General features: G+C 39.0%; 1 protein-coding gene and 1 long non-coding RNA gene across 4 annotated transcripts in view; one reads left to right on the forward strand and one right to left on the reverse strand.

The window, feature by feature from the left end:
• LRP1B (LDL receptor related protein 1B) overlaps nt 1–26,955 on the forward strand; it is a 764,381-nt gene that overhangs the window by 709,017 nt on the left and 28,409 nt on the right. For all 3 annotated transcript variants that reach the window (XM_083581632.1, XM_083581633.1, XM_083581634.1), the window contains 15 exons: nt 1,131–1,237; nt 2,604–2,733; nt 2,910–3,016; nt 3,967–4,099; nt 6,268–6,390; nt 8,027–8,149; nt 9,386–9,523; nt 11,408–11,542; nt 13,600–13,719; nt 15,006–15,247; nt 17,659–17,882; nt 19,145–19,251; nt 22,078–22,194; nt 23,608–23,781; nt 26,379–26,504. In XM_083581632.1, coding sequence (XP_083437758.1) covers nt 1,131–1,237; nt 2,604–2,733; nt 2,910–3,016; nt 3,967–4,099; nt 6,268–6,390; nt 8,027–8,149; nt 9,386–9,523; nt 11,408–11,542; nt 13,600–13,719; nt 15,006–15,247; nt 17,659–17,882; nt 19,145–19,251; nt 22,078–22,194; nt 23,608–23,781; nt 26,379–26,504 — 2,106 coding nt within the window. The remainder of the gene's footprint in view (nt 1–1,130; nt 1,238–2,603; nt 2,734–2,909; nt 3,017–3,966; nt 4,100–6,267; nt 6,391–8,026; nt 8,150–9,385; nt 9,524–11,407; nt 11,543–13,599; nt 13,720–15,005; nt 15,248–17,658; nt 17,883–19,144; nt 19,252–22,077; nt 22,195–23,607; nt 23,782–26,378; nt 26,505–26,955) is intronic.
• Nucleotides 9,430–26,955, reverse strand: part of LOC310747997 — a 71,109-nt gene continuing 53,583 nt past the window's right edge. The window contains exon 3 of the long non-coding RNA XR_014541058.1: nt 9,430–9,512. This is a non-coding gene — a long non-coding RNA (uncharacterized lncRNA). The remainder of the gene's footprint in view (nt 9,513–26,955) is intronic.

Consider the following 26,955-nt stretch of genomic DNA (forward strand, 5'->3'; position numbering starts at 1 on the left):
GTAGTAACATCAAAAGCTTTTGGGAAGCTTTTGATAGTTAAAATAGTCCTTTTTAAAAATGCATATTTTCTTATATGGAACTAAAAAGTGGAGAGCCTCTGCGGGTATGTAAGAGTAAAATACTTTTTATCAATAGTTTCTGAATTTCAAGCATACTTATTTTAAATATGTATGAGCATGCCCCCCCCCCCATTTTTAAGCTGGATTTTTTTGAAAAAATAATAATAATGTTACAATATTATTACATGCCACCCCAATCTCTGCCAAGCAGCTGCATAAAATTCCAGGGGTTGCAGGCATTCTTACCCAGGGTTAGTGTTTCCTTCAGGAATAAGGCTCAATGGAGGCTAGTGTCTTTAGGATATATAGTTTATTCACACACACACACATATATATACAACCTAGAGTTTCCAATGGAGGGGCTCACAGCAGCAGTACCCCAAAACGCACCAGAATATTCCATAGCAACAACAACAAGAAGCCCAGCACAACCCAGCTTCCTGGTTACATCACTCCAGCCCTAATCCCCATAGCCTAAATTCTGGTCTCTTTTATAATCCAGGAGAAGGCCCTTCCTTTGATGTCCTAAAACTCATTGCCTGAAAAGGGATTAGTTTTTCACATTTATTCACACTTAGCCCTTGAGACAGGGAGGGAACCGGCACATTTGCAAATGAGATCTGCCCTTTCATTCTTTTGTTTCACCTAAATGGCTTATCCCCAGGTGGTCACCGCACAAGGAAATTACCTCAGCTAATTAGCTTTTAGACTTGTTGATTCTACAGGATTACAATGTCAAATACACAACCCAGGAAGTGTGCTTAGGTTAATTAACTCTTCGCATATTAACAGCTGCCAGCCCACATCTTGAATACACATGAATCCAGCTATTATGGGTTCTAAAATACCGGTTCTAATTAAATTCTAATATTTATTAAACCCAATTAGCACCCTCAGATGTATAACATTATAAATAATATAAAGGGAGAACACAAAATTAATGGAACCAGGAAACAGTTCTGATTCGAGTTCTTAGTGTATCACGGGTAAGCTTCGGAGAGTTATATCAAACTAAGAAAAATGTTCTCTAACTTATGTTTAGTTTGAATCTGAAACATTTCTTCTTTCAGAACCACAAACATGTGCTCAGAAAGATTTTCACTGCTCAAATGGAGACTGTATGTCTGCAAGATTTTGGTGTGACGGTGATTATGATTGTGCAGATGGCTCAGATGAGGTAGGTCTTTGCAAGAGATTGGTTTTGATACTTAGCACCTATATATGATGGGATACTAGCGGCAGGGGGTGAAGTGCCTTTTCCACCTCAGTACCCCCAAAACTTCCATGTTTGGGCTTATATACTGATGCACACGCCACCTAAAACCATGTGATCAATACTCTACGTAAGATCCAGGATTAACAACTTGATTTGGATCTACAAGCATTGGTCCCGGTCCCCCCTACATAGCTGCTGAGCAAGCAGACCCAAAGGCAGTATAGGCTCAAATGTAAGACTTTGGAGGCTCAAACGTAAGAATTTCCAGGAAGTTAAAAGTAAGGTTGAGTCAACATGGTCTCACAAAAATTATTCACGTTATTGGTACAATGCAGAATCGGGGTCAATTAACTTTGCTTAAAGAACTAGATTGCAGGAAATATCCTGATCTACTGAGGGAAGTCAGGGAAGTAGTTTGCAGGGGCGGGGACTATATTAAAAGAAACAACTAGCCAGTAAGACCTGTGCAAAAGGAAGTCAACAAAATAAAATGGCATCATAGCCTGCTCCATTGAGGAAAAGCAAGCTGCCAACACTTGGTATCAGAAACTATGAGTAAAATAGCCTGGTATTGCCACCCAACAGCAAGATTTTTTTTTAAAAGTGCAAACCTATGAGCTTTTTTCCAAAGCAGAAGCATCAGGGATAACTTTCTGATGGTAAGAGCTGTTCGACAGCGGAACAGACTCTCTCAGAAGGTGGTAGACTCTCCTTCCTTGGAGGTTTTTAAGTAGAGGTTGGGTGGCTGTCTGTCGTGGATGCTTTAGTTAAGATTCCTCCACTGCAAGGGCTTGGACTAAATGAACCTTGGGTCCCATCCAATTCTTTGATTCAATGCATAATCAAACCTCGTCTTAATCCCTTTTCGGTCCAGGTCCAAACTGGTGTGCAGCTTTGTAACTTTGGAGTTAAGAGTTCTGAAAATTCTAACCTTGCAAAAATCTGGCTGCTGTTGTAATATGTGCCCTGTCACGTGGTCTCAATTTTCCATGAGGTGGAAATATCACAGAAAATAATAAGAAAGGTTTCATATATCCCTATTTTTAGCCCATATTTGAAGTGATAATTCTGAATGTACTTTTAAGAAAAATGTCACCGTATTTGAGGTGGCAATGTCCATGACTATCACTCAAACAAATTACTATACCCGCTATCCAGTTGTGATTACTATTCCATTTTATAACTTCTGCTACTTTTGTATAACTTTGGAAATGATTATTTTATTACTGGAGAATTCACAAATGCTGTTCGTTTCCAGGCATAATCTTCTTTTTGCACTTTGTATTGTATATTACTTCAATTGGTTGCGTTATTTTGTTTATGACAGAGATACTGTGATTCTGGCTGCTTAAAAGACCAGTTTCAATGCTCCAATGGTCAGTGCATTTCCTCAAAGTGGAAATGTGATGGACACGATGACTGCATTCTTGGGGAAGATGAGAAAAATTGTGAACCAGGTAAATCTTTATCTGGGGGGGAAGGAATAAGAGAATTATTAACTGAAATGAAAAACACTGTTAGTAATATATTTTGCCCTTACCAAACATGCCACTCTGTAGAAATACAGATTTTACCAAATACCAAGTTTACAGTGCACTGCCTTTCTCTAATGCCAAATATATTTCTGATATAGCATCTCCAACCTGCTCTTCGAGTGAGTATGTGTGTGCCAGTGGAGGGTGTATCTCAGCATCTTTCAGATGTAATGGAGAATATGACTGTCCTGACGGCTCTGATGAGGTACGCAGTTAATTAGTCTTGACCTGCTCTAAAGTTTTGGCTAGCAAATTTAGAAGTTTGAATTTAAAGTAGCAAATATTGTGGAATTTCATTCTACCCCAGAGGTTTCCTTGTACAGAAAAGCAAACAACTCTATCATTACTGGGCTTTTCTATTTTTCCCCAATAATGGAGTAGTTGAATCTTTCATTGATTTGCATAGCTGTAAGGTCCTTTCAGTTCTGGCCCCCAAATTCTGGAATTACCTCATGTCAGAGGTTCACCAGATCTGTTTCTTGTCTGAGGAGCTTGAAAGATCAGACAACTACTTGAGTACGCCCAGGTTTGCTGTTTTAATTGTTGCATTTAAAAACCAATATGCAACAGGATACAACAATTTAATCCTTACATTTTCACATTGTGACCCACTTTGATGGCTTTGGTCAAAAAGCAAGTTATAAATCCATAAAGAAATAAATATGGGGAATTTCATAAGAACAGTGGCGCTCCGTGGGCTGGGTGGTAGTTATTGAGCAGTATCCAAAAATGTTTTGTGCTTCTGCAAGGGCACTTCCAGTCACACAACATAGATCCCTCCTTCATTTCTTTTTATACCGCTTCTTCCTCCAACCCCTGCACTCTTTCCCAGGTCCCAACTTTCTATACTCACAAAAAAGTCTTGATTGAAAGCTGGAGAGGTGGAAAAAGCCCAGTGCACAATCACACTTCTTCTACTTCTGTAACTTTGGATGCTAAGGAGTGATTTTAGGGCAAAGGTGTCGATGTCATGCCCCCTCCTTTATAACTCAAAATGGTGTTGTTTGCATTTGTAGTTATTTATATTCAGTGTTAATTGTAACTTTTCTGTCGGTAAGAGAAAAATGACCCACCTTTGCCGAATTCTACTTGATCTGTCTATAACTCTGTTGCTTTTGTTTATAAATACTGCCACATATAAATGTATTTAAACAGATGGATTGTGTAACAGAATGTAAGGAAGATCAGTTCCGATGTAAAAATAAGGCCCACTGTATCCCTATCAGATGGCTTTGTGATGGAATCCAAGACTGTGTGGATAGCAGTGATGAACAACATTGTGACAGAGGTGAGAGTCATTATGTTCTTCCCCACTTTTGATTTAATAACTAATAATAATAATATCCATTGAACTCAATGTGATTTGATTCAGAGCAGATATGGGTAAAATTGTGTTGCATAAGACTTAATACAAACAAAGTAATTTTAATTTGCCCTTTTTATTTTTTATTTTTGCTTTAAGAATGTACAAGGAAAAGAGGCTGCCTCTGAGTAAGAGATCACCATGGGGGGGGGGATCTACAATAGAACTACATTTGTTCTGTTGGCAAAAGCTCCATTGAACTGAAGGGGAGCTTGCAACTTGGCCTTATGACTGCAGCCTCCAACTCTTTTCAGGTTGCTGTCCAAATGTTCAAGTGCTATAACTTGCACAAAAAGAGAAAAAGCTGGTAGCAACAGAGGTGGCTGACGATATTCCCACCCCCTTTACCTTAACCTGCAGAATGTCACATTTTGTTCAATAGAATAGACCTTTTTCCTTGGCCGTTAGCACAACTTGGCATTTTTGTAACTGTCACTATTTTGTTCAGAAAAGCCATATCCTTTAAAAAAAAAATTATGACTTGTAGTAATCCCTTAAAATATAGAGCAATATTATCTCATTGAGGCTGCCTTTTCACATATCTAGCTCATCCTAAACCTAGGCAATCACAGGAATAATCCCAATTTCCATCTCTGAAGTGTGTGCTCTGTGAAGGCTGTATTTATAATATAATTAAACTATCTGCTGATTTTTGGATTTGTTCTTTTATCAATCCTTCTGTGTTTGCATTAAGCCCACCTATTTTTTGAGATCTATAATTCTGAAGAAAAACACTGTTTCCTCTATTAAGTTCATTTTTCATTTTAGAAAAAAGCATATTATTTTAGGCAAATCAGATTTAGGAAATGACCAAAATAAAACCATATTGAAAATAGGCTACTTTATCTAAATGACGTGCTTCAAAATAGGATTTAAATAAAATGCCCATCTCAGTTCACTAGCCCATTTGCAAGTGTCAAGTAGAGAGGGAGACTTTGTCTTTTTCAACTGTGGGGGCAGATAAAATTTATTGAATGGGTTTTCTGGGAGGAATTGAGGGTTAACAGCTAAATGTAGCAGCAAATGGCACAGATTCTTCTTTTTCTTTAGCCTTTAAAGTTATTGTAACACATTGTGCTTATCCACTGACTACGGTGGTAGTGTGAGAGCAGGTTTCACCCAAATGGTGTCTGAAGTGCCTGTGCGGTTATTCTACGTCAGATAACACAACATTGTTCTGAGTTGGTTTATAGGAGGAGTGGTAAATGGTCGATCCTACTGGGTGCTGAGAATTGTTGCCCTACTGATGTCACTTCCACTTCCAATCAGCAGCAGCAATCAATCAATCAATCAATCAATCAAGTCCATGGATTAAAACACAACGCCAAATCATATATATGGGGTGGGGTTATTGGGTTGTTGGTTTTTTATTTTATTCTATTTATTTTATTCTATTCTATGAACCGCCCTGAGACCTCCAGGTATAGGGTTGTATGATGATGATGATGATAATAATAATAATATTAATCAACGCACACCACCCCAATCTCCAAGCAGTGTAAAATTCCAGCAGGTCCAGGCACTTACCAGGGCTCATTTTCCTTGGCATGAGGGACAGCGGAGACTGTGGTGTCTTTATTACATACGGTTTATTTAAACATATATACAATCTGAGCCTACAATGGAGGGAGTCACAGCATTAACACCTCCAGAAGATCTTGCTTCTCCCATATCCACAGCCTAGGATTCGAGCAGAAATCAGGCATGGCTTCATCTGTCAGCTGCCCAGGCTGCTGCCTGCTTCTAGCTTCCAGCTCACATGCATATCTCTGGCCTGTCCTTCACAGTAACAGCCAGGTGAGGGAGGGGAGCCCACTCATTTGTCCTCTGGCACAGAGCCAATTTCTGTTACCTTAACAACCCATATTTAGGGGTTGTTACCAAGAAACTTGTCTGACTAGTCCAGCAATTGAATCCTTATTTGATCCAGGAATTAGAAAGGACTCTGGCATACAGCAATACATCTGTCCCCAAATGCACAAACAAACAACAAGATAACAGCTCCCCTATAGAAAAATAACAGACACATTATACACCCAATTAAAGCATAAAAATATATGTATTAACTATTTTGGTTTTTCTGTGTTTTTCAGGGGGGAATATATGTAGATCGGATGAGTTTCTTTGCAACAATTCACTCTGTAAACTGCATTTTTGGGTTTGTGATGGAGAAGATGACTGTGGAGATAATTCTGATGAACTCCCTGAAATATGTGGTAAGTTTCATTTCCTACAGTATGGTTTGTTGATTTGACTACCTTTCGACTGCTCAGTTTTGTGTTTTGCTTGGTCACTTGTTTTGTTTTGTTTTCATACGTATTTATGACTGTGTACACATTGTGGGCAGGATTCAACTAAGTTGTTGAGTGCATAGAACAAGGTCTGCTTGCACAATGGTAATCCCCCCCCCAACCATCCCCATGTTAGCAACTTCACTCCTCCGAGGCTGCATTTTGTGATTAGTGAAAATCACACAGTCTGTCTGAGAGGAAGCATGAGAACCAGATATAGTCCTGTCTGTATGTATTATATGATGTGCTTTAACTTTTGCCTGTTCTCTCTCGGAGCTGGTTGAGAAAGAGCGTCATGATTCTGTGTCTGTGTAATATAGCATAAATAAATAGTAGCTTAGAACTATGATGCCTCTTTCTTTTGCTGTGTCAAGAGAAGGCTAGTGTGCATAAATCAAGTTGGTTTATGTCACTGGAGTGCCCTGGAGAAGAGGAGGGTGCCTTTTCCAGAGCTATGCTCACCAGAGGACGCTCGGAGATCTGGAGTGGCTGCAGATAGCCCAGAGTGTAATCCCAACACCCCACTCTCTAAAAATGGCTTAGGGGGTGTGCAGCAGGAGCAGTAGAAAATTCCCATTGTGTGACCCTGTTCCCCGCATGCATACCCCACTTAGCACTATGTTGAATTCCACCCAATATTGCTAAAGCACATTCAAAGCACATTTTCCTTCTTAAAGAATTCTGTGATCTGCTGGGAATTGTAACTCTGTGAGGGGTAAACAGAAGAGCCCAGAATTATTTGAGGGGAAGTATGTGTTTCGAAGGTGCTGTAAAGGTATAGCGTGTACGCAGCCCATGTCTTTATAGTAAACGTTGCAAATACTACATTGGAAAGAAGCAAGTTAAAACACAGTAGTGTTGCATGGTCCCTCCAAACGTTCCAAGAGGATTTTCTTGATAGTTGAGCTAGCATTGAAGTGAGAACATTTCAGCAATACTTTTTCTCCTAAATCTTGCAGCTTTAAAGTCATAATACAGTGGTACCTCCAGTTACGAACTTAATTTGTTCTGGAGGTCCGTTCTTAACCTGAAACTGTTCTTAACCTGAGGCGTGCATTTGCTAATGGGGCCTCCTTCTGCCGCTGCGCCGCTGGCACACAATTTCCGTTCTCATCCTGGGGCAAAGTTCTCAACTCGAGGTAACTCTTCCAGGTTAGCGGAGTTTGTAACCTGAAGCGTTTGTAACCCGAGGCCTTTGTAACTCAAGGTACCACTGTATATACATAAAGTAAAGGCCTGGTTAAATGTTTAAGGGGCTGAATCCCTTAAATCTACTGGTACAACAGACTTCTGTGTCCACAGCTGAGTTTTTGCTTCCTCTCCTGTCCCATCTAACCCACCCCAGGGTGAGTAGGAGGAAAGGGGAAACTTCCTGAGCAAGGGGTGGGGTAGAAGTGTGCAAATGGAACTCCTGTTGCAACAGCAGAACTACACACATGGACTACTGGATACAATCCAAGGTTATATCTGGCATGTAATCACTTACCTCTCTATTCAAAGTGGATACATTCCATACATAATGAGCATTATAATATTAGTTCTCTCTCTCCCTTTTTCACAGTAAAATTTCCATGTCCCCCAACAAGGCCTTACCGATGCAGAAATAACCGAGTCTGTCTGAGACGTGAGCAGATTTGTAATGGGATTGATGATTGTGGTGATGACTCAGATGAAGACCATTGTGGTGGGTATTTTCCCCCCCTTTTGGATTATCATAAGACCAAAGTTCTCATTTTATTTATAAAATGTGTGGATTATGTGCTCGCTTCGGCAGCACCTATACTAAAATGTGTGGATTATATCTTGTCATCAACACTGCACAGACGTTGTGTTCTGTCCTTGATAGGTTCGGTGGCCTACAGGGTGAGAGCATGTTCTTAAGTAATGGGACAAGCTGTATGGGACCATTAGCAGTTAATTGGATGATATTCATAGAATCAGAGTTGGAAGGGACCATAAGGATCATCCTCTCCAGCTTCCTGCAATGCAAGAATCTTTGCCCAATGACCCCTAGATTAAGAGTCTCGTGCTCTACCAACTGAGCTACGTATGCAGACTAAGTAGGTAGCAGGGCAGTCACAATATATAATCCTAAGGCTAACAACTGTATTCAGTGAAATGCTAACATCTCTTACGTGTTAAGGATATCCCATAAAGTCCAAGTCTTTGACACAATCACCTGGACTTCATAGGACCATTGTGATCATTTTGCCCTGATAAGTACCAAAGTCTGTACTGTCCAAGTCATGTCTGGTTCATTGAGTGAGGCCTTGACTCACAGTGGAATAGAGAACTGAAATTAAAGGAATGAGTAGCAGAACTGACTGCAGCTAAAGCATCAGCGTGGTAATGACAGCCACCACTCCTTTGCTAGTTTCTGTCTCGTGTCCTATATATTGTACACAGTGCAGTGGTACTCAATGCTGTTTGTAGGCATAGCACAGGAGGACCATAGGCTGGACCAGCATATTCCATCTTCCTTTTTCCACTCCTTGCTTCACATGATACTCAGTGAAAACAACCTGACAATGAGGGCCAAGCTATTCTCCCAAGTGGAAAACAAGAAAATGAGGGAGGGGAGTGTATGCCAACTCAGACTGCTCCATCCTCTCAGTTTTGTGTTTTCTTGCCGCCTCTTGAAGCAGCAAGTGCAGACACCGTTGTGTGAAATATGTATTCCTCTGGGCAATTGTAGCATGCACATGTGCATCCTGGGATGTTGAATTCTCCCGTGGGAGAAATGGAAATCTTCTGATTGCCATGTTTCATGGGCTGCTGCAAGTATATAGTAGGTTTCTACATATCCAGGAAACAGTATTTTTTTTATTGGTAATGTTTCATTGTTAAATGCACTTGTTCCATTAATAATAATAATATCAAAGGGAGAAAAATCTGATTGCTCTCTTGTAACATTTTGCAGACAAAACTACATATAAGGCAAGGCCTTGTAAAAAGGATGAATTTGCTTGTAGCAATAAGCGGTGTGTACCTGTGGAACTGGAGTGTGATCAATTTGATGACTGTGGTGATGGTTCAGATGAGCAAGGCTGTAAAACAAGTAAGTTTGATTTAGAAGTTGAAAGCTTGCCATTCTCAGAATAATAAAAAAGAACATGTTTTTATATTATATAGAACCTGTTATGTGTAATCTTGTAGAATTTAAATTAGCATGAACCAAACAGTATGTAACTCAGCTAGGAGAGGAGCACACCATCTATGACCTTACCCAAGGGCCTGTACATTCACATGGTGCTAGTAAACCAGAGTTTGGCTTACATGTGAAAGTGGCCACTGAGCCAAAGTTGACATTGCTTCCTCCTGTTAATTTATTAGCTGATCGGGATCGTAAAGTGCATTGTATGTTAAAAATGTGGGGAATACATAAATATATTAAAATGATTTAAAGAACTCACTTCCCTTTTGCAAATACAGCTTCCAATCTGCAATCTGAAGCAGTCTTTTATGTAATAAGGGAATGAGATGCATCGAGAGCCAGTGTGGTGTAGTGGTTAAGAGCGATAGACTCGTAATCTGGGGATCTGGGTTCGCGTCTCCACTCCTCCACATGCAGCTGCTGGGTGACCTTGGGCCAGTCACACTTCTCTGAAGTCCCTCAGCCTCACTCACCTCACAGAGTGTTTGTTGTGGGGGAGGAAGGGAAAGAAGAATGTTAGCCGCTTTGAGACTCCTTCGGGTAGTGATAAAGCGGGATATCAAATCCAAACATTGACAGGGCTCACCCACACTTCCCTTGCTGCTCGTCCTGCCACTTTCACTCAGAAAAATCCACTCTTTACTGCTGAATTGGAGCAAACATCAACTGGGTTTTCCTCAGATTAATGTTTGCTCTGATTCAGCAGAAAGGAGCAGATTTCCCAGGGAAAGCTATGGGAGAAGCAGCACATCTCTTAGATCTGTGCTTTCTAGGAACAGGATGAGTGGGAGTGTGGAAGAGCCATTATTGCATTTAGCCTTGAGAGAAATTTATTTATTTATTACATTTACATACCGTCTTTATCTTCGAAGGAGCTCAAGGTAGTGTACACAGTTCTCCTCCCTGTTTCCTCCTTACAACAACCATGTGAGGTAGGTTAGGCTAAGAAATGGTGACTGGCCCAAATTCAGCCAGTGAGCTTCAAGGCTGAGTGGGGATTCGAACCCTGGCATAGTCCAACACTCTAACCATTACACCACACTGGCTCTACAAAGTTCATCTTGGACACTATCTCTTGTTTGCTTTTTTCCTACTAATAAACCTATTTAAATAAAACTGTAGTGGAAAATATTGTGACGCTTTTTCTAGAAGGGATGTATTTTTAATTGCTTCTGGGCAGTAAGAGATGGGGAAAACATGCTTACATGAGCTTGGCTGTGAGTCCTGGAAGACCTTCTCCATGCCTTGCAGCTCTTTCCCCACCTGGCCTGGGAGGACAGGGCCCTGACTGACTCCAGCTCCAAACCCTGACGCACATGAACAGATTATTGGACTGGGGTGTTTGTTGATTGTTTGCAATTATGTATTTTTTCACATTGTAAACCTCTTTGAGCATGGTTTTAGCTATGGAAAGTCAGTATAAAAATAAATTTATGTATGTATGTATGTAGAATACAAACTGAACTTGGTTTTGAGGGCTCACTCAAAAATGGCTTTATCAAAGAAAGTAATAACCAAGCTGATTATGGGAAAGGAAGGGGTTGGAGCATGGCTCTCATTCCTGATGCTGCAAACCATGAAGGATTGGAAACATGGCATTACAGTATATACATCCATATACAATATCAGGACTAACTAACTTCAAAACAAAAATTAAAGCTGACTTTCTTTGGAGACAAAATTCTTCACCAGCTATGAATGAAGACACTGGCTATGGATGTTTTGTAACAAACATGGAAATAAACTAAAATCCATTTGATTTTGCATCTTTTGTTATTTCCTTTTTAGGCTTAACTGAATATAGCTGCGAAAACAATGTGAACCCTTGTGGTGATGATGCGTATTGTAATAAAACGAAAACACCTCTTTTCTGTCAGTGTAAGCCTGGATTTCAAAGGAACAGAAGGAACTGGCAATGTGAAGGTATTTGTGTAGAAACTGCTTTGAAATCCTTATGTTCAAAAATATTCCATAAAAATGAATGGCAACATTAAATGTCAAAGGATAGCCTTCAATTATTTTTGTTTTACGTATTCAAAAGCATTCTAAACCACTTAGTATTTAAAAATCCCCAAGTGGTATACAAAAACATGAATTGAAAACAGTAGAACAGTATAATAGAAACAGCTACAACACAAAAACCAGTAAAATAGTAGTATAAAAACAGATAAAAAAAACAGAAATTCAATAATAAAAAGGTCCAAAGTTATATATTTACAATGAATCTGAAGCAGCTGACAAATAACAATCAAGTATGGTTATGAGATGTCTACTTTGGGGGTCTGAAATTAATGACAACAAAACCTTTTGTTTTGAACTAGGAAGTTAACCATTCATAATAATTTTGTTGTGTTTTTAAGCTCCTGCAAAATTCTTAAGATTTTGGCTGTCTTTGTTATGCGTCCCCATCCCTTAACAGATACAGATTTAAATAAATAATACCACAAATTTTCCAGAAATGAAGGTGCTTAATTGCAGGGATTCCCAGAATCTATGAGACTACCAGCATTAGTCTGTCTCGTGCTCCTTAACTGATCTGGTGTGTGGGCAAGTGAGGTACCATCAGAAAAGTGAATGAGAGAGGTAGATTGGGGCTTGCTTTCACGTAGGAGGGTAACTCCCCAACTGCACAGGTGACTATCGTATCCTTCCTTGTGTCACATTTCCCACAGGATGCCTTTGTGACAGCAGCCTCATAGCATTTATACCTCACATTTATTTGCATACCTCAACCAACACTCTTCTCATCAAGGAAAGCAATTTATTTTTTCCAAGCTTATAAACTCTGGAACTATAGGTTTATGAATAAAAGCAGTTAAAGAGAACACCTAAGTCTGGCATTTTATTTGGGTCATCGCAATTCAACATGGGGGAAGGAGGGACAGTCCGAAGTACATAAAAAGGAACTCCATTCATTATGTGACTATAGCACAATGTAAGGGTGCAGATCAGGCAGCAAACAGATGAAGGGGTTTTGCTCTAGTTTTAAAGGTAGGATAAAAGAATGTTGCAATAGATAAATAAATTAAATAAACAAATGAATAAAAGTCCCAATGGAAGGCAACAGAAATAAAACAGAGACCAAGCGAAAGAAAGCTAGAGAGAAAGGCATCTTTCAAAGTTGCTCTCACTCAGTTACAGCCCAACTTTCTCCCCCAATTTATCTCTGTTGTCTAACATTTTCCTACTTTTGTCATTGAACCATTTTACATAAGGTAGACAGTTCTTTGATGGCAATGGATTTTTTTTTCCAAGTTGTAAAATCCAGTATGTTTTCGGATTTGTATGTTTTATGAAAATACAAAATATAACCGCAGACTGTGTTCACAGGATATCTGATCTAGAAGAGCTAGTGAAATTAGCTAAAATCAAGGCAGTTAATTCCTATAGGAGAGCTATCTACTTGCAGCATAGACTGTTGTACCAAAGAAACCTTTCTTTTCCATTGTTGCTGCATTTACAACATGCCATCCAACAGCCTGAATGGAGAATAGCCTCTAGAATTTAAGCAGCCTTCACTTGAAGATCAAGCCATTCTGTGCAAAAAGCATGACAAAACTGCTGGTTGTTTTTCTTCTGAGATATAACCATGCATATGTATTTAAGCTTGGAATTGCAGATTTATACACTTTGAACTATAGAAGACTCAGTTTTAACAGATTCGTTGGATGGGTTTTGAACAGTCTCACACTTGGTGTCCTGAAGGGACTGCCTATAAGTTGCCAACTGCCCATCTTGACTGCTTAAACTCTTTTCAATAGCTAGAATAATATGCCAGAACTCAAATCTGAGCATCTTTTGCTTAGTCTAGGAGTCTAAGGTTAAGCCTATACACTGAGCTAATAGCTATTTTCTTTTTTCTTTTTTAACAGTTGAATTGCTTTGGGCTTTTAAAAATCTGAGTTCCAATTTTATGGTTATCTGTCGTGACTTTCTACAATGAATTGAAAAAGAAATGATAAAAGCTTTTTCTTTTCTAGATATCAATGAATGTGCAATATTTGGCATCTGCTCCCAACTTTGTATCAATGTGAAAGGATCATACAAATGTACTTGTGAAAAAAATTATAAGGAAAGAAACAGCAGCTGCATTGCAAAAGGTAAGATGACAAAACAAATTGAATATACTAGTTGACATATTGGACATGATCCTTTCCCACAAAAGTCCACAGTGCTCATGAGCAAATGAATCCCTGTACAACTCAACAGAGAATTTCTTCTCTTCTCCCCATCCCTACCCCCACTCCCCCCCCCATGCATATGGAAACAGTGCATCAGGACAGTCTAGTCAATGGGAAGTCTCTGCAACCTCCAATATCCTTACCAAGCCCTCCCAGTTCTGCATATCTCAAGTTGCTTAAAACCTGGCTCCATGCTGAATGAACGGCTTGTGCGAGGTGTACATCCTATTCTGCAGTCCAAGTGCATTGCTTTCATGTCTTGCTATTTATATCTCTGATACGCGCCGAAAAGAATAACACCCTAAGTGAAGAGATAATTACAGCTTTGTGCTTGCATCTCTTACGCTTGAAAAGAGAGGCATTTATGGAAACAGCTTTTTCTCAGTATCATATTCCAGATTGAAAAGCCTTGAACTGTTGCTACTGAAGTGCAGAATGCCAAGTCACATAATATGCAGTTTAAGAAGAGATAAACTTCCACCTCAGAAGTACACTGTGATTGATAGCCTCAAAAGTCATTGATACAGCAAGGACACCACCTTCTCTATCTCACCATTCTATACTGAGACTAGGGCTTCCACAGGAGCACCAGTCGTATTAACTGGGAACTCTCCAAGATCATTTAAGAACTGATCAGCTTCCACAAATCTCTGGAAGTGGGCCATCATAATGGGCCTAACACCTCCACAGAGAGGAGTAGCCACAGTAAGACAAAACTCACCTGAAAATGGTCTGACCATGAAAAGAGTATGAATATACTTTCCTCTAAGACAAACACTTGTTTTGTACGTAGGGCTAGTAATGTACTGGGAAAGACCCACGGTTGTCACAGTGGTCATGAAATTCTTAGCCAACTGTGATAAGGCAGTTTTGGCTTGAATGTTGAAGTCCCACATAACAATAATCCTGGGGAGGTTACTCAATATACCTACATATGAGACACTTGTTGCTAAAATTAGATTATATTTTATTTGTAGGAAGGCCATACGTTTATAGGGTTTCATTCCACACTACACTTACCTCTGGAATTATTTTGAAACTGTCCCATTGACTTCAGTGGGGTTTAAAAGTATCCAAAGCTAAGTGGGGTGTGGATGGCAACAGGAGTATCCAAATAAATATGAAAATTTAACATACATGAAGCACATTACGTCTTAGTAGTTGAAATTTACTTTATTTTTGTATTTCATTACAATAATCTCCAGGCTCTGAAGATCAAGTTCTCTACATTGCTAATGACACTGATATCCTGGGTTTTGTATATCCATTCAACTACAGTGATGTTCATCAACAGATTGCACACATTGAACATAATTCAAGAATAACTGGAATGGATCTATATTATCAAGGGGAAATTATAATTTGGAGTACTCAATTTAATCCAGGAGGCATTTTCTATACAAAGATCCATGAGGGAGAAAGGAGACAAAGCAGTAATGGTGTGATAGTAAGTAAACTAAGCATATATTTTTGCTCATTTTTAATTTGGAACTGGATTTCCCCCCTTGGTTTTTGTATACTACATGTGGTAATTTTGAAATATAAAAAGTCCCCATTAATCAAGATTGATTACCTACTATTCAAATTAGCCTAGGTTAGTAATAATACGAAGGGGGCTCCCGCTGGGGTTTGTTTTTCATTCTGAACATAAAGGACTGCCTCCTCTGACATGAACCAGCTGAATGTTATGATCATCTTCACAGATCCTCCACTGAATCCCTCTACGTTTTGAAGTTAGTTGGGTTGTGAGCTTAGAAAGCGCCTTTTCAGTTGTGCTGCCTTCCCAGGGTGGCATATAAATAATTCAAATAAAGAGACTAATAAAACTTCAAACATAAATAAAGCATGTTGTCAATCACAATACGTCCCTCAGGTTATTTCAGCTGACAGACTTCAGTCATTCAGCTTAAGACTTCAGGGGACTCTATGAGAATTTTAAAAAAATTAACTAAATGTTACATGCAACCAAAACAAAAGCCCAGTGACCTGCTTCTGTGTTGCAAAGCAGCATAGATCCTGGGTAAATCAGAGCAAAGAAGCAGCAGGGGACGGCGGGGCTAGCAGTAGAGAGAAAAAGCACAGTGTATTGGTGGTTGGAGAAAAGCACATCGAGGTCATCAAGGTGGCAAGGAATAGAGTTAAGAGGATCCAGGCCTATTTTTTATATTTATTTGTAGTTATTGAACAAAGACTTGCTGCTATTGAAGTGTGTTAAAATATGTTTGGAAATTGTTATCCAATTTGCATTTTTTATGGCTAGTCCTCTAAATTCAAACTCAATTTTGGTCCGTGTATTTTGGAAACTGTTGCGCCAAACAATAATACCATTAGGTCTTTGTTACTATCATATATCAGATCCATGTGTCTTATGCAAATAATTGAAGGCATTTATGAGTAACAGAAGAACTCAGATTGTCTAATGCAAAAGCCTGGAATACCGCAGAAGCCCAATTCTTTAGATAAAGTCATTGCCCATGTGATGATCTCAAAGCAACACTGTTATGATGATATTGTGAGTTTTTCTTTAATACTCAATTTAAATAGGGAGGGTAGTTTTCTCATTTTTCAAGGATTAAGGGAGGGTGTCTGGGTCTGGGTGTGTATACACACACACACACACACACACACACACACACACACACACACATTTCCCCATGTAGGCCTTATCATATCACCTGGAGATTGAACTGACCTTTTAGTTTATGAAAATAATTTCTTTAAATGTTTTCTGTGTACAATATATCACTTTGAATGCAAATATATTATTCTGGTTGGTTTTTTGTTGGTTTTTTGTTCATTTTTGAAACAATATAATATGCTCACTAGCAGTGGTATACCTGAAAAATTGAGAGGGAAACATTCTAGGGGAAGGGTCAGGGCTATAAACAAGAATACTTCGTTCAGGGTCTGATCATCAGATAAAGCACGTCTACCCTGTGCTTTATACAACCATCAGGAGCTTGATAAATAAAATATCTATTTTTTCTACTTGGCTGAATTGCAAAAAGAAAATTGTTAAGAATTTTGACAGATCAAAATATAGCACCAGTAGGCTAAAAACCATTTGCTGGACCACGAAATGTGCAGGCTTGATATAGAACGATCTGCAGTTTCAAGGAATGTTCTTTACCAATTATGCTCCCTACAATGAAAAACTGGGCTCCTGAACTGCTTGTCTGGTAGTGTCTAAACTTAGTGAGCTGAGCAAACATGACCGTCCTGGGACTGCTACCTCCTCTTCTATGCTTTTGCATACAGAGCTGCTGCATCCCATTTGCTCTTTCATCACCTGGAGATTTCGCTAGACTTTTCCTCCATCATCCCACTTTTGGGCTACTTGTTGTCTGTCTTGCTTTCATTGTCAGTTGGGTTCCACCTCCCGACTGCTTCATTGCTGCTGCATGGTACCTCAGTAGCTGCCAATTATTCATTTACAGTTATTAGCAAAATCCATAATGAATGTTTTCCGGACACCACAAAGCACAGGTGCCTAAATAGCTACCTGTTGTGCTGTGGGATGGAAAGCTTGCCGATTGTGACATATCACAAAGCAACCATCTGGCAACCCTCCTACCTATTATTCATATTTTCCCTACAGCAATTTATTGTCATATGGAACTTGCAAAAAAAAAAAAAAAAGTGGAGCAGCTTTGGTGACTGCTGATGTTAAACCTCAGAAGATGTTTGTTAATACTGATCTTTCCATGTTTAATTGTATGATATTGCAGGCTATTGAAATTAACGCCTTTTCAATTCTTTATTTCAAACGTTCATTTGAATTCAGTACTAAAATGTTAGTTTTAAAATATGAGAAATATATGCCATTTTAAATTTAAAATCTGATGTGTTTTTTCCTAGTGTCCTGAATTCAAAAGGCCTAGAGATATTGCTGTTGACTGGATAGCTGGAAATATTTACTGGACTGATCATTCTAGAATGCACTGGTTCAGCTATTATACAACTCACTGGACAAGTTTAAGATATTCCATCAATGTAGGACAGATAAATGGACCAAACTGCACAAGGCTCCTTACAAATATGGCAGGAGAACCATATGCAATTGCAGTAAATCCTCCCAAAGGGTAGGTTGTTAAGAAGACCTTTGATCTATTTTTGTTCTATGAGTTTAAAACCTAACTTTGTACATGTTATCGTTGGCTTTAGGAAATTTATCTTACTTAGATCATTCAGTGTGGTTTCTGTGTCTTGGGTGACTTTTGTTCAGAATGAGGAAAATAATTGTTACACATATTTCCTCCACATTCTAAGCTACATATTCAGCCAATGCTAAGACATATCCTGTACACAACAGCCTGTGTGAATAATATGTTAAGTGGTTCACCTGAGTCACATAGGTCCTACTCAAGCTTTAAATGAAGTTTAAAAAAGTTTTTTGAACCTCACTTTTAAAAACAGACACAATTCTAGTGACAGAAGTGTGGCTCCAGAGAACTTACGTACTTCAGACTAGCTCAAAGGTTTAGTAGAATTATTTTACAGGGTTTTTGTTGTTGTTGTTGAACAGCAGACTCCCTGTACCATATTGGGTAGTGCTGTTTAAGAAACAGCAACCCAAAGCCCAGTTGAAAATATGGAGCTTGTAGGATGGATCTTTGGATCCTGGTCAGAGGCAAAAAGAGAATATGCACACAGGAATCATGCACATTTATTTAACAGAACCCTACCCCTCAAAGTTAGAATAACAGAGAATGTGATTAATTCAACCAAACTGGAATATACCTGGAAAAACAAAGCATGCCTCAACAACAAATTGGTGATCGTAGCCAAGGAAACCTTTAAATGATGGCAGCTCAGGAGGAAACATAGTAGTGAACAAGGGAACACAAAATGTATTAAGAGGTCACCACTGACTGGCAATTGCAGGGTAAGGATCACTTGTGTCATTGCCAGGCAGTGTCATAATATGGTGGCAGAGACATCACCATGTATAATCAAAACTACTCACTGGCAAACAACATCCAATGGGTCTCTAGATATCATGTATTTGTGCCAATATGAGATATACTTTGCACAGTGCTGAGCCAAATCACTCTCTGTACTCTTTACTGCTGCCGTAGAATGCCTGCTTGTACAGGTTTGGGCCCTCCTATTTATAGGGTGCAAGATGCCTTTACATGATTATGGTAAACGCTAGGGCATCTGCATTTAATGTTTGCCATATAGGATGCTATTCTGATCCACTGGATTTGATGTTCAAAAGGAAATGTTTGCATTCTTAGTTGAAACCAACAGAAGATAATGACAAAGTTCAGCTGGCATCCTCTTCTGTTTAGCATTATGTACGCTTGTCAGTAGAATGTGATTTCGTATTTGGTCTTTCCAGCATGATGTACTGGACAGTAATTGGAGACCATTCTCACATAGAAGAAGCAGCAATGGATGGGACCTTGAGGAGGATATTAGTACAAAAAAATTTGCAAAGACCAACAGGTACAGAAAACATTGATTTATTATACCCTCCCTTAATGTAAATTCTTTTCCAAAGACTCGATGTGTTAAATGATTTTTTAATCTGTCACAAGGATACAGGTACTACGTGAATTAAAAATGGTTGATATATTTTAAATATTCTGACCCAAATTAGAATTACGTTTAATGCATTCTAATTCGGCTAAGAATAATTAAGACATCCTGTAGTTCATTCAGAGGTGGTGAAGGTGCTGATTCTGCATTACGTCCCATTCAGCAGACCACTGTATGCTGCACCGGATGGCATCATTCCTTTCCTTTTGTCCCCCTGTCATTTTTTGAGGCTGCAGATATGTATCTCTTTCACCTATCCAGAATTAAGCCTTTCACAATTTCCTCTTTTTCTCCAGGTGGAAGATCAATTTTGTACTTTCAGAAGATCTTTTGTTGCTATATATAACTTGCAGTATTTGATTTACGCTTATTACCTCAGTAGAAATAATAAAAAACCCTTTCATTCTTATAAAATGTCAAATTGTTACAGCAGCAGCAAGAAATTAAACCATTTTATGGTTCAAATGTTTTTACCATCTGCAGCTCTTAACATGACTCAGATCATCAAAGTAATCATTTAATCATTCCTTAGTAAACCATGGCCTATTAGATTTCACTGTAATGTCATTGCCTACAGGCTGATAAGGCACAGTTCATCATTGTTCTTGGAAGCTGTGGACCTCCAGATATTGTTTGACTACAGCCCCATCACCCCCAGTGTGCCTGGCCAATGGTCAGGGACAGTGGGAATTGCAGTCCAGCAACATCTGGAGGGACAAAAGTTTTCCACCCCAGTCTTAGAAATGCTAATATTTATAAACTGTGAAGAAATGTGCATAGGATCAACACTATGTTAGCAGACACACATTAATAATAGAGGTAGCTTCTCACCAATTTTTTTTTGGTGTGAATTATATATAGAGGTTTGCAGTATCCAAAGGGACCTTAGCTCTGCAGTGCAGCAAGCCAATGAAAAAAACAAGAAGGGGAAAAGGGAATGTTCTTTAATTAATTGATTCCTAACTTTCATCAATAGATGATCTCAGGGCAGGTCACACAACAAGACAAAAATGCAGCAACATAAAATCAAACATAAAATATTTAGCAAGCACATCACTATGTAAAATAATATACATGATCCCCTTGTTGTCACACTCTGATACAAAGACCAATGTTGTTTATGTAAAAGCCCAAAATAAATATTTTCGCCTGACACCAAAAACTAGCTAATGCTGTCACCGTTCTAATCTATGGGGAAGTGTGCTCCACAATCTGAGTGCAAACACCAGAAAGGCCTTATTAAGAGACCGTATTTGTTAGATGATGGAATAAATGGTCTCCCTGGTGAATCTCAAGTTGCAGACAGGATAGCATAGGGGGAGGTAGAAGAATCAAGGATTCTGTTTATTAGCTCTCGTTCAGCCTCCAAGCACCAATTAAGCACCTGCAGTATTTCACATTATTCCAGTATGTAGAGCTGGGTGTCATCAACATATGTACTGGTGACAGCTCCCACCAAATCTCTTTATGACCACTTCCAACAGTTTCATATATATATATATATATATATATATATATATATATATATATAAAATAACATGGGGGACTAGATCTTTGAGGGACCATGCACCACAGCTTTCAAGTGGTCATTCAGTGCTATTTCTGGAACCAGTCCCATAGGAAAGAGTGGAACCACTGTGATAATGTGCCTCCACCTCAGAGAGTTGGTGAAGAAGGGGTGATGGTACTAAAAGCCACTGAAAGATCGAGTAGGATGAGCAAGGTCCCACTCTGCCACTTCTTCTACTATAAGACATAGTTCAGTGCCAAAACTTGGAATAAGCCAGATTAAAATAGGCCCAAATAATGTGATATGCTTCTTGTACGTGTTCTTCTGTGGTAGAATTGTCAATAATATTGATTACTACTGTTCTTACCTGGCCATATAAGTGCTCTTATCATGGATGAATCAACAATGCAGCAATTACAGTACATATTGCTGTCAAAGAAAGTGTATCTTCCAGTACTCATTTATAAACCTAGAACTGTAATCCTCTATACATTTAACTGGGAGTGAGTCCCATTGAACTCAAGGACATGCATGAGATCACACAGTAAGCAACCAGCAGCATATTGCATGGATGAAATGATCGAGAACTTCCTACTAGAGTTCTTTGCATGTCATTCTATCAAAGTTTGACCAAAGTCTACACTAGATGGTTGTCATACCCATTATAGTCACAAGCCTAATCCAGAAAATATATACCAATTCCAGGATGATTATAGCTGAATAAGTGAAATCAGAATTGCTAAGCAGATTAAATGATCTGTAGCAAACAGGAGGTTATAATGCAAGAAGATTCAGCTAATTTATTAACTAAAGTTGGTTCCAGGAATTTTTGTTCAATCGCACATAGCCTGTGCTGAAAAGTTATACAAAAGGTAGTTTGGATCTTCTTTGGATCACTTTATGGTGTTACGCAGCACTGGATATGAGGACTGACACAGAGTAAAAATACTGGATAGTATTCAATGAAGTTTTGCACAGAGTGGGCCCACTGAAATTAATGAACATGGATAAGTTAGCTCCATTAATTTCAATGGCTCTACTCTGTGTAAAATTTAGTAATTACTGACACATGCTTATATAAATATAAAAAACCTAACCTTATAAGCAAACTTCTAAAATGGTGTTTGCCCTTTGTGTTGTTGCTATGTAGCGAGTATGTGCTATTTTTCTTTTCTTACTATTTTTCAAGAGAATTATTTTGACAAAAATGTTGTTTTTTGCAGGTCTTGTAGTTGATCTCTTCAGTCAGCGCTTGTTCTGGGCTGATTTTGAATTATCTGTAATTGGAAGTGTCCTTTTTGATGGATCTGATTTGGTCATATGTGTGACCAGTAAGCAAGGTATGTATAATTTGAATCAAGTGGCCACAGACCCTAAAATGAATCACAACGTATATCAAAATACTGCTTTAAAGTTTATTTCATCTTTTTAAAATTAGTTACTGTCTTGGAAACGGTTATTGCAATCTACAGCAACACAAAATGGGATCCAGTGGATTCTGCCCAAAGTAATTTATATTCTACAGGCAGTAAACCAGATTCTTTGGTTAAACTACACCATGCAAATACGTTTAGTTTTATAGATAAGTCTGCAGCATTTGGTCGTTGTGCTTGAAAAACAAGTTTTCAAATTATAATTTAGACAAACAAAGTTCGGCTAACGTAAATTCTTCTTTAGTGCAGGGCTTGTGATATGAACAGGATATTCTTGGGTATTTGTACATCTATGAGTCTTTGAAACTATTAGAACGTAACACTTGAACATCTACTCCTGGCATAACGGGGTTGGGCTGTGGCTCTTGTCATGAGGGAGAAAAAGAAACTCCCTGGGAAAGTGGGAAGCTCCTGATCAGTTTTTTGCTCCTGCCTGAACAAAGCAGTCACTTTGCAAGGGAGGTGGGCTCCTCTCCCACTCCTTCAGTACAAACTGTTTAGATCTAAGGCGCCCCTCAGGGGCTAAGCTAGAGATGCCAGGCCTCTTCCTTTCCCTGATCTATTCTGACTTTGAAGAGACAGGGCTGCAGGGAATCCCCAAATCCCACTCACCCTTCTTACTCCTGGCCACAGACCTATTCTAATTGGCAGACCTGGAAGAAGAGGAATGGAGTGAAGGGGACATCTCAGAGGAACAGTCCCTAGAACGCCCACTACCTACCTTTACAAGTCCTTAGCAGCCTTAGGCTTGAATACTACACTTCTTGAGTTCCCCTGCCCAAAGGACAGTGGTCCTCCCAGAAGCTCAACCATCCACCAGATCTGTGCCAAACCTAACAGTGGCAAAGAAAGCACTCTATGATGAGGGCTGTGATGCACTCCAAATACAGTGGTACCTCGAGTTACAAATGCCTCGGGTTACAAACACTTCAGGTTACAAACTTCGCTAACCTGGAAGAGTTACCTCGAGTTGAGAATTTTGCCCCAGGATGAGAATGGAAATTGTGTGCCGGCGGCACAGCAGCAGCAAGAGGCCCCATTAGCGAAAGCACGCTTCAGGTTAAGAACAGTTTCGGGTTAAGAACGGAGCTCCGGAACAAATTAAGTTCGTAACTAGAGGTACCACTGTAATCAGTATTTGTCTCCTGATACATTCCTCCAGAATCCTGCAGCAGATTGATGCATGACTATCTCTAGCAAGGAAATCATGTAAATCCTTCATCGCTTGGGCACGCCAAATTCTGCTTATATCAACTAGCAATATGTTGTTATCAGATGATAGCATCTAAATTGACATGTGCACATTTCTTCTTCTTCAAGGATTACTCCATCCCCATAGAATTGATATTTTTGAAAATTATATATATGGAGCAGGACCTAAAAATGGTGCATTTAGAGTACAAAAATTTGGTCACGGCTCTGTAGAATATCTAAATACGGAGACAGATAAGACAAAAAGTGCCTTGATTTCACATCGCTACAAACAAACATACTGTGAGTATATTTTGTTACTTTTCAATACAATATTTTAAGATCCTTATAAATTTAAGACATTGTATATGGAATATATATATATATGAGAACAAGTGATAGATCGTGTCCTCCCTAAAAGAGGGCACATGTTGCAGTGAGATCTGGAGACTGACCTCTTGGTTGTGGGTGGGTCTATTGGATAGCCACAGCACCCAGTTGGTAGGTTCCTCAATGCTGGGTTTCAATCTGGCCAATGGGGTTGCAGTCTAAAAGGATTGAAGGACCTATATAAACCCATGCAAGTGACCCAGATCTCCCTCTTTCAGCTCGTGCATCGGAACACCCGCCCAGCTGTCCCTAATTTTAGGGCCTTTTGCGATTGACCTTGCTATGCTGTTGTGTGCTGTCTGTCATTAGGACAGGGGCACGGCAGGAATTTTCCCACTTGGCTGATTGGCTGTGGCCATTTGGGTTTCACCTGCCGCGTAGCAAATCGTCAGAACTTGTAAGGTTGCGGATAGGCACTGGTTCATGTGATAGGGATGGGAGAACAGTCTCGCCATTCCTATGTGAAGGCTATTCCATTAAAGGAATCCAGGGACTCAACTTGGTTTGGCCAACCCCCGAAAAGGTTGTGCCTGTGCCTGAGTCCAGGGGAGCATCTGGGGAGTGAACAGAGTCTGCTCCCAGGCTTTTCACCTGCCTCAGGTGTTCACCCTTGGCTGACCCATTTTAGAGCTCTGGGTCAGCGCTACCTGCAAGGGTGTAGGGAGCTAGTCAAACCAGAGCCTATGCAACCACTCCCTTTTCTGTAATCAATAAAGTTGTGGCCTAAATTCTGCCAAAAACCAAAACTAAAATTTGAGTCAAATGTGTCTTTATTTAGAAGGGAGGTCTCTGGGTCTGAACACGCAACTTCATAGGTGTTACACATGCCGGCAACGTGTACTCAAGTGAGTTATTTTCTGGCATCCTGGGGATAAGTGCATCCACTGGATACTGGTAGCCAAGTGTATTATGGTTGATGAGAAAAGGGGGAAGAGAAGAGAAGGGGTTGGGGTTGGGGTAGAAAGCATTTCATGGGGGAAAAACTAAAGGTAACCAGTACACTTGCAATAAAAGACCAACTGCCTTCTTTCCTCAATGCAGTTTGTCTGATTTTGGTGTCCCCATCGAGCACTGATATTCAGCAAAGAGTTGGGTGTGCACTTTTAATGTTGCTAATTAATTGGCTTTGTTATCTTGTAATAGTCATAATTCAGTTGCCAGGTATGTCTGCGGGAAAAAATTAATTAAGATAAACTTATCTTTGGACTGACTATATTGTATTTTCCAAGTAAAATTGTTGAAATATTTAAAAAATAAACTGTTTTTTAAATTAAAAAGTCTTTCATTTTACAAAGCACCGTTAACTAAAAAAATCTGTTCTGTATAAATACTTCAGACATAAGAATACATCATTTTTTTATTTTACCACAGCATATCATATAAAGTGAAGAAGATTACTCCCAATAGTTATATTGAAAGAAGAATTTTAAGTTGGGAAAACTAATTACCCATTTTGATACCTAGCCAAAGCACTTAGGTTTAGTGTTTCTTTTATTCTGGAAAGTCTACTGGGACTTTTAGATCTTGATTAAGCAGAGATAATGCACAATTTAGGGTCTTAAAACATACTCTTAGTTAATTATAAATATATTTCTAAGTGCTTGAAACGTAACAGATAGAGTGATTGATGCACACCTATTGAGCTGTGGAATAAATATAAATTATTCTTCTCAAACTGGATGCAGTTACTTCTGTAAGCACAGAACCCAGTTGGAGAGCTTAATATATTTATATGGCCTGCTATCAAATATTATAATTCCTCACGTGTTATGCTGAGCCCTACCACATGATAACTATTGAGATGAGTGCACAAAAGGAGGAAATACAGATATTAAAGCATTAGGAGAAAGGGTCTAGGATGATGCTACAGTTAAGTAAATATATGCAGCAAAATACCGAAGCTAATGCTCCTCAGTACCACAGCCCATGCAGCTGAAATCTGACCACTTCTCAAGGTTTAGGGGCCTCAGCTTTGTTTTCATTTATGCAATGGTTGCCCAGTTATATAATTAAGAGAGATACAATGCAGTCTTAAACATCTCAACTCAGAAGCAAGTCCCATTGAACTTAATCTGGAGAGACAGGTATATGATTGTGTTGTCGGTCATGTGCTTTAATGCCTCCTGTTGAAATCAATACACTTAGAAAACAATCCAGTCAAAATAATTTTTAAGTAGAAAATTCTCCAACCTGTCATTTTTCTGTATCGGAGTTTCTGATTTTCTGCATCACAGGATTTTAAAGGAACATTAATCTTAATTAGTTGACGACTGTTATTAATACTTATTAAAATAGTAATAGAACAGCAGATTGCTTTAGAAAATATTCTCTGACAAAAATACTATTTCTGGAATTAAATGCATTGCTAATTATATAAAGCACAAGTTGATTCATAGAGATTTGTTCAGGGCATGACTCTTAATTAATTTAAGGCCTTGGCATATTTGTTTATTCTTTATTTCAGAAATAATCCATTTATGCATTTCTGATTTTCCTCCCTCTTCAAACAGCACTCAATCCTTGTTTGGAGTTTACCTGCGAGTTCCTCTGTTTACTCAACCCTTCAGGTGCCGCTTGTGTATGTCCTGAAGGAAAGTCATTGTTTAATGGAACATGCAGTGATTTGAGCATTTTAGGTGGGTATTATAATTTACTCAAGAAAAGGTGAATAAGATTATGAATGTACAGCTGCTAACTTGTTTGTCTCCTTTTTGGCAAATGGCCAACAGGAGAACCTTGCAGAATTTCAGTTCCTATGGTTTTGTATATAAAGGTCTAAGAACTAATGCAGGCATAGGCAAACTTGGCCCTCCAGATGTTTTGGGACTACAACTCCCATCATCCCTGACCACTGGTCCCAAAACATCTGAGGGCTGAGTTTGCCTGTGCCTGAACTAATGGATGAGTTTTGAAAAACTGTAACATTTCAAAAACTGTAACAACTTCAGAAAAAACTTACTAAATTGCATGAAATGCATGGAGAATTGAAAAGTGTTAACTCTGACTTGTGCTTCTCTGCTAAAATCTGAGATTGCACATTCATTTCAGTCGTCGTATAATAGATCAGAGCAAGAAATATTATTATTT

This window comes from Podarcis filfolensis (assembly GCF_964270895.1).
Source record: "Podarcis filfolensis genome assembly, chromosome: 1".
NCBI lineage: Eukaryota > Metazoa > Chordata > Lepidosauria > Squamata > Lacertidae > Podarcis > Podarcis filfolensis.